At 40.7% G+C, this 10,520-nt stretch overlaps 1 protein-coding gene across 2 annotated transcripts in view; it reads left to right on the top strand.

Annotated features, from left to right (window-relative positions):
• Nucleotides 1-2,300: 2,300 nt before the first annotated feature.
• Nucleotides 2,301-10,520, top strand: part of LOC123986159 (SPHK1 interactor, AKAP domain containing) — a 30,607-nt gene continuing 22,387 nt past the window's right edge. For both annotated transcript variants that reach the window (XM_046074265.1, XM_046074264.1), the window contains exons 1-3: nucleotides 2,301-2,579; nucleotides 4,739-4,841; nucleotides 6,106-6,216. In XM_046074265.1, the coding sequence (XP_045930221.1) occupies nucleotides 2,545-2,579; nucleotides 4,739-4,841; nucleotides 6,106-6,216 (249 nt within the window). In that variant the 5' untranslated portion in view covers nucleotides 2,301-2,544. The remainder of the gene's footprint in view (nucleotides 2,580-4,738; nucleotides 4,842-6,105; nucleotides 6,217-10,520) is intronic.

Raw genomic sequence — 10,520 nt, 5'->3', positions numbered from 1 at the left:
TATCAAGAAGTGCAACAACACAAGACATAGCAATATTACTTGTTAGGCCAAAAAAAAGAATGCCAGCTCCAGCGTCTGTCTTGCAGCCTTTTATTTCAAGTTCTTGCCAACATCCGGAAACCTCTTGTTTGGTCACTCTTTTTCTCATCTTAGCTTCCTCTGTTAACGTCCTCTTCTGTCTCTTCGCTCTGCTGTTCCACAGAAGCTGCTAAGCCTAGTTATGTTGCCCGCTCTCTTTGCAGCCTCTGCCATGATAACCATACTGTGAATACTGAGCTATCTTCTTCCAAAGAACCTACATAGTACATAATATACTTTTGGCTTCTTCTTATAGCTTGTTTGCTGAAAAGTTTTGTTGTTGCCATAAAGCATTACTCCGTTGTTGTGATAAATGTCCTGCCTGGGAATCCAATGTTACATATCGCAGTAGCTGACACCGCAAACCCAGAGTGGTAATGACAGAAATGTCATTCACCCTCTTAAAACCATCAAAATGATTTTGAAGTTGTTATTTTAAGATAAAATTGCTACATAATGTTTCTTTAAATGTTTCATATTTTATTAGTCGAGTCCTGGATGGTGTTTTGTAAGCATATGTGTTCCCTGTGGGTTGCACTACTACACTGAGTTTGCAATCACAGAAATTGGGTGTTGATGTTGAATTCTTGTTGTTAAATGAATGCAAATGGCATCTAGAAGAAGAGAAATAATGTGGTAGCTGATAACAGCATGTAAAAATCTATTTACTTTGAGTTGGAGGGGCACGCTGAAAACAAACATTCTCTTTGGCAAAAATGATCCTTTCAGCAGAGTGAAGACGTACACTTTGGCCACCGTACAAATACTCAAAAGCATAATTTCTGTTTCTCTCTCTCTCTCACACTCACACACAGATCTCATCAGGACCCCTGCTTTCTCTGTACTCTCTTCTGCTAATATCCACCATTTTCTTCTCCCACCACTTTATTCTTAGTGGGATAAGTAGGTGGGTAAGTTTATTGTCACAATATAACAAGTTATAGAGTGAAATTAAGTTTTTTAACTCCCTTCTGCTACATAGCAGACAATTTTATATTTTACATTTTACACTTTACATCAGAGCTCAGAGGGGTGACAGTGAAATGATATATGCTGTAATATATACTAATACTTTAATTCCCATTAAGATTCTGGCGACCAACTACTACCAACTAGTTGCTTTATTGGTATACTGACATAATTATTGCAATTCAAAAACAAATGGATCAGGTGACTAACGTCCCCATGAGCATTCAAACCCACAGAAAATATTCAGATGATTCAGAAAAGCAGATGTAAGTGATCAAATAAAATAAAAGTATTCAAAAAGTATTCCATATAAAGCATAATTTTGTAATTTTTTATTTGGTTTTAGCACAGCTATATCATATATGTGTGTATGTCAGCTGGTAAGTAATAAGAAATTACTGAATCAATGACACCATAGAATATATATCGGCTGATATATCATTATCTGATTGGTATGTACCTCAAGAATCCAGTACCAAGCTCTGTGGACAACATGATCGTGTTCCAGTGTATTACAATGTCTATCACTGTCACTCTACAGACAGTTACCACAGGACGATGGGACTGAATATTTTAATCCACTCACTGTAATTATACCAAAGAAGATGCACAGAAGACGTTGATATTTCCATGGAGACTGCTCAGAGAAAGTTCATCCCCTAAAGCTCAGTCACACATATACAGTAGAGCAGGCAGGTCTGAATTTGCTTTGCTGAAAGAATAAGCTCTTGAAACGTTAGCATGGATATTGGTATCTGTTTGCTTGTTGTGGGGAAAGGGCAGGTCAACCACAGAATCTATTGCAACAGAGGTATAGAGCACCTGTCTGAACAACAGGGGAAGTGAAATTCACATGCAGCTCAAAGTTATGCAGAGGGCTGACACAGGAGAGAGGTCTGTTTCCTCTCCTCTGTATAGATCCAAGAACAATCATTAGTTTCGGTTGTGATGAAGATGTATTTTAATTCCCTATTCCACTACTGTTGTCTCCTGTGCTGTTAGTGCTACTTTCTCCATTGGAGCTTATAGCCTACATTTACAATATAACATACGTGATTGTCAGCATTCAGTGATCAATCAAGTAGGCTGCCTTCAGGCAGTCTTAACAAACACATAGGCTACTGCAAGTGGTAAACAACTACGTACGTGTGCGCGTACTTCTGTTTTTACACACGCGCGCGCACTGCCCATATCGATGCCCTTGCCTGCGTCGTGCTCAGTACGTTTGATACACACGGGGCTCCTGCGCGTGCACTCAGCACTTGGCGGACAGACGCTGCTGATACCGCGGGCTCAGTTCATCACAGTCCTCCTCCAGTCACGGTGAAACAGTCTGGGATTCCTTCAGTGCTCGTTCGGGGATGCGCATCTGGACCAGAGAGTGTCCCGGGGACTACGCGTCGAGGCGCTCCGCTGTAGGCTACCTCTCCCTGTGCCCCTGCCCACACAGAGGAAATAAACACACCGACTGACGACAGTTTGACTATTTTTGACACAATGGCAGGCGCAAAGTGCCTTCTGAAAATGCCGAGGTAAGAGACTGCTTATTATCCCGGGATGAAAAAGAATGTCGATGAGCTTACTCCCAAACGAAATAAACATAATGTCTATCAGTTCAATTATAGGCTATGTCTACTTTATGGTGTTTTTGTTGCATCTGGTCCTTCAGTATTTAAAGTATGGTGATATAGCACCCTTTTTTATTTATTTTTTTTACAAAAGCACAGGGATGAAGTGAGTGTGAGGTGCCAATGCGCCATCTCTTTCATGTTGTATGTAATGAGAGCATAGAGATTTTGTTTTTAAGTGTGCAAAGTGAGTCTGTTTGTGTTTAGTGTTGAACAAGCTCACCAAAATCAACGCAGAGTGTTGCAGCAAAGCTGCTTTCACAGTTGACTGTCCGTGTTTGGGCTGTAAACAAGATGTTTCTGAATGCGTGGCAATTTTAACATTTAATTGTTCAATTGTCACTCTTAATATGTTTTTGAATAAGCTTTAGTCCTCTGTCTGTTTTTCATCCCGGGCAATTGTCAGAATTAGAGATAAAATCAAAGCTTTCCAGCAGTCTTCAGGATCTAAACTTACCACATAGATTTTTTTTGTGCAGTTGAACGCTTTCCAAAGCAATAAAATGTGAAGGCTACCTCCAAAAGTTGCCTGTTTGTGCACCATATAAACTGGCCAGTTGGCGAAATCCTAGAACCACCCGAGCTTCCACCATAAATCACAACAGTGGACCGGGGTCTGTCCTTGAAATCCAGACATTTTTTAGGGATTAATTGTGGGGCCCCGGGAGCACGAGAGCGCACTAACCTGTCAATCACCACCGTGTCGTGATGAAAAGGTCGTTAAGCACAAAGATTAGAAAATAAGGTCGTGCATGATAAATCCATCCCGCTGCTCTTCAATTTTCTGCTCAAATCAATCAATATTTGCATGAACACCAGCCTGTGGTCTTTTCCCAGTGCTTTTCACTTCCATTTTTTTATACAGTGTAGATCACTTCCAATTTTCTGCATGCATCCAACATTTTCACTGCAGAATCAGTGCCACTGTGTGTATGTGTGTGTGTGTGTGTGTTAGATGGGTGTTTTGATGTGTGCCTCCCAGATATAGCCTATTTAAAGCACATCATATTCACTTATCCCCACTACATCATCTTTTTTCCCCCTCCTCTCTGTGTCCAGCCATTTGCAGTGAAGTGACACAATTATTTACATCAGGCATGTTCATTAACTGCAAATAGACAGAGTTGTGTGTGTTCCCTTTGGGGCTTCCAAAATCAAATGCTTTTAATTCACTTTGAAATATGTGGATTACAGGAAAAAACAGCTGCTCCTATTTAAGTATGCATCCCCAGCCTCTTTATTTTCCAAATTGATCCTCATTAATGCCATTCCAGATAAGCTTCGATTTGGCTTATCTTAGCGAAAGCATGCACGGAGGATAATGACGCCTTCCTGGGATTTTTGAGTTTTCCATGTTGTGTTGAGGCACGTTGACATTACCATCACCAGATTGCTGAATAATTTTGCCTTATGCACCAGATGAAGGTCACATGCTGTGTTTCCCTGTTTGTCCTGCTGTAATTCTCTCTGTCACCATTGCTGCCAAATTTCATGATTTGGCAACGTGGCCATGAATTTGAAAATGCATGGCTGCATACAGTATTTGTGTGACATCTTCTCATACAGACATTGCAATGGTCTCTTAAACACTGATAGCCTTCTGCAGCTCACTAATGGGTGGTACAGTGGTTTCTTATAAATTATATTGCGCTAAAAAGGTCTCGACATCCACCTACAACTCTTCACACTCTTCAATAAATAATGGGAGATGTTTTTTTAAGTGCAAACAGGGGCATCAGAAGCTGCCCTGACCCTGTCATGCTGCCCTGGAAATGACCTAGGTGAAGGAATTAAGTATTCAGCTCAGAATATTGAAATTAATCTCCTGTCTGACATTAGCTGTCTGGTTAATTCATTGGAAGAGTAGCACAGCTGTACAGTGTGAACACATGGACAGGCAATGGGGCTGCTCCAGACAGAGAGGATATAACCTGTCAGTATCAGTATGGGTTATAACCTGATAACCCATACTGGTCCCAGACATTTTTTAAAAAGGGTGGTGTTGAGTGTTTGACAAGAAGTTGCTCTGACTAAGTCAACTCTGTGCCCTTTCTGGCTTGCAGTAACTTCCAGTCGTCTGCCATGTTTGAAGGCTCAGAGTCTGTCGAGGTGGAGGGAGGCAGCACAGAAAGCACCGTGGCCTCGTCCATCAGTGCCTGCAAGAAGGTAAAATGGAGCTGTGTCTCTTTGTGTTTGTGTTGGGATGGAAGTGTTCATCTGTCTACCTTTGTGTCCCTCTGTCTGCTGCATGACCGCTTCTTTTTCTGTTCTTTTTCTCCCTTTTTGTGCCTGCGCACCTGTCCATCATATCAGTTTCCCCGCTAGTGTATCTCTTTGTGTGTTTCCAGCTGTGGATGAGATTTTCATTTCCTCCTCTGGGGTGCCTGTGACACCCAGGGGTTGTGCAATAAGAGGAACAGCCAGGCCCTCGGGTCAGCCCAGTAGATTTATCATCTCCCAGCACCAGAGAGACAGGAGGGGAAATAGTACAGATCAGTGGGCCGAGGTGGAGGCTAGATTGAATTTCCTTTTTAAAGTGTGTGTGTGTGTGTCCCTCACTGAATGTGTATGGTGTGTGTTCCTAATTAGCCTAACGCTCATGATCTTAACTGGCTACCACTCGTGTGTCCTGTAGACAAGCAAGGTGAGGTCCTTCTTATAATTTGGCCTCGTGCTCCGCTGACCTGTGCCAGCAGCCGTTGATATGATCACGCTCAGTGAGATTAGGAGAGTCTACGTCACCTTTACTTGGCCGAGGACCATGCACAGATGGCCTATTCCTGGGGGTGCAAGCATGAGGGGGCAAGATTTGTTACCAAAAATAGAGAGTGAACAACACACGTAATATCCGTCATATGTCAAAGTAATTGCATAAGAATGATTTTATTTATAGCATGTGATTTTAATGGGTTATCTACAGGGTTTTTTTAAATTTTGTATGTAAATATACCATTATGGTCAAACCCCTGCTCTGTGATAAGCATCAAGGAAATCTTTAATTTCACCCTTAGAAACATATTAGTATTGTAATTGAGTGGTTATTAAAACTGCAAAGTCAGTAGTTTATGACAAATGAGTATGTCAGTAGGACAAAGACACTTGTCTGTCATTGACAAAGGCAACTCTATGACTGTAGTTTTCATCCTAAATGCTTCATTAAAACTTCCCTCCAGGGGAGTAAGAATAAGTGTTGTATACTGTGTGTGTGGTTAGCTGATAGATTATTGATCCTGTGCCGCAGACACTTATAAAGTTCCTGGAGAAAAGGTCAATTGATCCCAACAACCAGAGGGGGAAACACAGAGGCAGGCAGATGAAAGTGAATGTGTGACGACTCAGACGGTGTGTGTGTCGTACTCTCCATGTGTGCCTCTGTGTGGTGTGATTTCAGTGCCGCTGTACCTGAGCATGGTTTATCTGTGTGCTGCAGGTGCTGTGCAGCAACAGTGTGCTGGACTCATCGGAGTACTGGCTTAGGAATGAGAAAGCTCTGTGCAGACTGGGCCTGCTGGACGACGACGCAGAGGGCAGCTGCGCCATGGTGAGTAGCATGCTGTGGATGATGAAACATGCGCACAGCCGTTGGCAACAAAGATGGACGAAGTCATCTCTGGAGTAGAGTTTTCAAAGCTGTGGGAGTCATGTTTGTGGGCCTCAAATAACAGCGAGGTAATGGTTTGAGTGAATGAAATGTTATTTTTTTTCTTTTTGCAGCAGCAGCAGCAGGTTGCTGGTGCTCACTTGCTGGTGTTTAGTAGACAGTTCTAGTAGACAGGCTTGATGTGTCATTTCCTGTGTGTTGAGAAAATGGACAATTTAGGCTAATGCAAGGCATGTACTTGCATTACTAAGTAGTGCAACTGTAAGATATTGTTTTCTTTTACCTTTCCCTTAGAAATATTTATTTTAAAATCTAACAATGGCGTTATAATTCCCCTCCATTATCATGCAATGTTTCCTGTTAAGAGATTTGTTATGAGTGAGAATACTGTGCTAGAAACAGATTACCCAGCTAGCCTTGCACATGTGAGATGTCCAAGAAACTGAAGATTTGTTGAGATTTGTGATAATATTTGCTCTAAAAGAAGTGCAGCCTTTTATAACCATGCTTCATGTGCATAAACAGCTCATGCAATGAGTTACTGGGAGAGGTGCAGTTTATGATATGCATAAATATACCTGAATAGCTGTGATACATGTGAAACTTCTCATCCAAAGAGGACAGTGAGTCACTGGTTTTCAGCCTGGTATGAAGTGGTCTTCATACCAGAACTGGTGTGAAAAAGTGCCTTGCTTAAACTTTACCTATTCATGAATGAATCCATAAACAATGTTACCTTCTGGTGTTGTCAGGCTTTGCTGATGAATTTTGTGTTATTTGCTGAGAGACATCTTGTTGCCAGTTCTGTGAATGAAATGAAAGGCTTTGGCTTTGACTTGTATGTTGCATTCTTGTAAAGGAGTTGGAAAATTGCATTTATTTTGGCATCTACAAATGAAACATAATTTCTCATAATCATTTCTCTGCTGCTTGAAATACACCAGAAGAATTTCTTTGAGTAGATGTTATTAACTATGCAATTTCATTCTGCTGAAAGATGGTTAAAAGCTCAATTTAGTCTCCACAGACAATTTATTAAAGGGGGATGATTTTGTAGAGGAACTGCATCTCTGTTGTGTTGATTTGATCACACTCTGTGACTGAAAAACAAAACAAAACGCTATCTGCTGTAACACAAACTCTCAAGGATTTCTGTTTTAGTTTGACTCTCTCCTTGGATTAGAAGAACGACACTCTTGCTGGACTTCAATCCTGGGTCTGCTGTACTTTGTCAGCACAACAGCGTCAGTCCAGTCAAGTCAACTTCACATGATCTTATAAGCGAACATAAGTTAATGTCACTGATTTTGGGTTTGGCTGACAACAGTAAAACTACACACATCTGTACACATTTGTTTGTTTTTTGGTACATATTATGTGGTTGTTAATGAGCCATTTTCAGGCTCTCTTTGCTTACCGTTGGGCGCACACTGGGATAGATTTAGCAGAAATTGGAATCTTCACGCACCATGACAAAATTATGCTTGTTGTTTGAGCTGACATGGAGAGGCAGACTCTTTTCATCCTGTAATCAGATTTCATGATTGTAACTACTGAGATGTTGGCTGTAAGCCTGTTTCTGTGAACATTACCTTACTATATATAGTTTTCAATCATGGTGTTTTTGTATTTATGAAGACCGATCTACACAATTTGCCAAAACTACATAAGCTTACAGCATCATTTTACATTTTCATTCTTTTGATGTTGTCGTGTATCACAGTTACAGTGAGTAGTGGCGAATGACACAACGCTGAAGATACAGTAACATGCTATAATTGGCTTTTAAAAACATGAGACATTGCATTAGAAATTTTAAAAAGATGATAGTTGTCAATACAAATATTTTTTTGTAGAATTTAAGTTTAGCGAGGATATTCTGGACACAGTACATGTTTGGATTACTAAGGACAGTGTTGTTTACTTTAGAAAAGACATCAAGAGAGAAAGCAAAAAAGAGAGAGGCCTGAAGAGGACGCACATGCTTAATCCTTTCTGTCACCCAGTTCTGATGTGTCACCTTTGATCACTCGTTCATTTGAAATTGCAAGTTAAGCATGAATTGCATTTAGGATTTACATCTATCAGTGGCTCAAAGGCATTCTTCAGTTTGGAGGGACAAAAGACATTTGATCCTTAAAGTGTATCATTTAAAGTTTACAACAGGCATGGATGTATATAAACTGCAACAACCCTGTAAATAAAACAGCTCTGTATCAAGCCCAGGACTTTTTTTCCTGGAGCTGGGCCTCATTAAAGAAAGTACCTGAAATACGCGATCTGTTCTGTCTTATAAAACCATCTGAAATGTGATTTCTCAAAAGGAATGACATAGTCACCCCCACTTCAGTGATAGCCTAATAATAAGTCTGAACTTCCTCAGGGGTAAAAAAAAACAGTTTTCTCACCTTTAGCTGCAGAATATCTCCTGCAGTTTGCTTCCCTCTTTGCCATTTCTTTGAGTTTTCTGAAATTATACCTCAGCACTGTCAGTTTGAGCCACAGCCTACTCCTCACTAATCACAGCCTCACAGAGCAGACTATTAGTCTTGTTTTAATGCTACTTCTTATAGGTCTTTCAGTTCATAGCACGGTTAATGTTTTAATTGGATGTCAACATCATGAATTAAAATCAAATGACCATAGCAGGGGTTTCAAGCCTTATCCAAAGGATGCCAATCAAACCGTCCTGCAGTTTGTCACCAAAAGTTACTTTTTACTTTTAATTCCCCCATCATGGACTGTAGCTGGCCCATCATATGCACAATGAATGTAACACACAAAGTATTTTTCCCCTCCATTCTCCTCCCGAAACATGCCTCAAGTATTTGATCACCATTACCAAGGTAACAGGAATAGCAGCAATTAAGCAAAGAGCACTGTTCTAACACACTCACATCGCACTTCGTAAGTGTGAGCAGCCGCATGCTGAATTGAATGTTTCTGAAACCCCCAGACACCAGCTGTATAATCTAGGACAAGATGTACACAGCGCGTAACAGTGTGTGAGTTTTATCAGATCTTTTCTGAATGGTTTTATATTTGATACAGCTCCCAGTATATAGCTGTATATATACTGTACTGGGTATATATACAGGACAGCGTGGGGCCGTACAGTATATAGCTGTCCTGGGAGTTGTATTTGATACAGCTCCCAGTATATACCTGTACAAGTTTTGGCAATAAAGTATGCTTTCATTAAAGATTAGTGAAGAGCGAAGGGTCTGTACACCAGCCTGACATTCCCTGCTGATTGTTAGATACAGCCCTGTGAAGAAGATGTATACATTGCTCTGTAACTCTTTTCCTCCATATCATTTTTTACTTGAAATGAATTTTGTGCCAACTCGAAAACAAAGACATCATTTGTGCTGTCATTGTCTCTGCAGAGCAGGCCGCTTCTCATCGAGCTTATACCTGAGTTTGGAATTATGGGGACAGTTTTATCTTCATTGTGTAAAAACAAAGCAGCTTCATCTTCACGGCTTTTGTTTAAACGAGACAATGGTCGTTTGTTTTCTTTACCTTGTGTCTGTTTTCTATGAATCAGAAGGGAACTTTTAGTGCGAGTGCGAACAGATGCGGCCCGTCCTCCCGCAGCGTCGCCCTCAGACTTTTGACGTGACAGATTGCTCCTATGATTCTCAATCCTCCATTTGGCTGGTGGTTGTACATGGGCCAATCAATCAAACAGCAGAATACGATTGATGACACTGTGTGAGAAATAAATTCTCCCGTCTTGGCCTGAACTGTAAAGAGAGGCAGAAAAAAAAATGGCGGGACAAGAAGGTAAAAGAGAAGAGGGTGAGACAATGAATGCTGATCCAATTAGAATGAGAGAATTAGCCACAAAACAGTCAGTAGTCAGTAGAAAGTTGGCTTGGCCTTTTTTTTTTGGCTTTAATTGACTAAAGCGATTATACTATTTAATGGAGTCTGGTGGGATTTAAGGTTAAAAACAGCATACTATAGATCTATTTTTGATGAACCTCAATATCCAAATCAACCCACATAAGTCCACACAGTTTATTTTTCCAAAAAATGTTTGTTTGAGAGTAGAAAATTCAGTGTTTACGTATTCAGGAACAGGAATAGTCCAAAACAGTGAGCGCAGAAGGCCAAAAACTGTGAGCTAAATAAAACATAAAAGCTTTGGTTTTTCTGCGTTTCGCTCCATCACCCACCTCTGGCTGCATCATGTTGTCACCTTTGATCACTCACTCATGTTTTAATGCATGAAGTCA

Source organism: Micropterus dolomieu, linkage group LG17 (assembly GCF_021292245.1).
Source record: "Micropterus dolomieu isolate WLL.071019.BEF.003 ecotype Adirondacks linkage group LG17, ASM2129224v1, whole genome shotgun sequence".
Taxonomy (NCBI): domain Eukaryota; kingdom Metazoa; phylum Chordata; class Actinopteri; order Centrarchiformes; family Centrarchidae; genus Micropterus; species Micropterus dolomieu.
The sequence above is the reverse complement of the archived record's forward strand: the minus strand, read 5'-3'. Positions and strand labels throughout refer to the sequence as shown.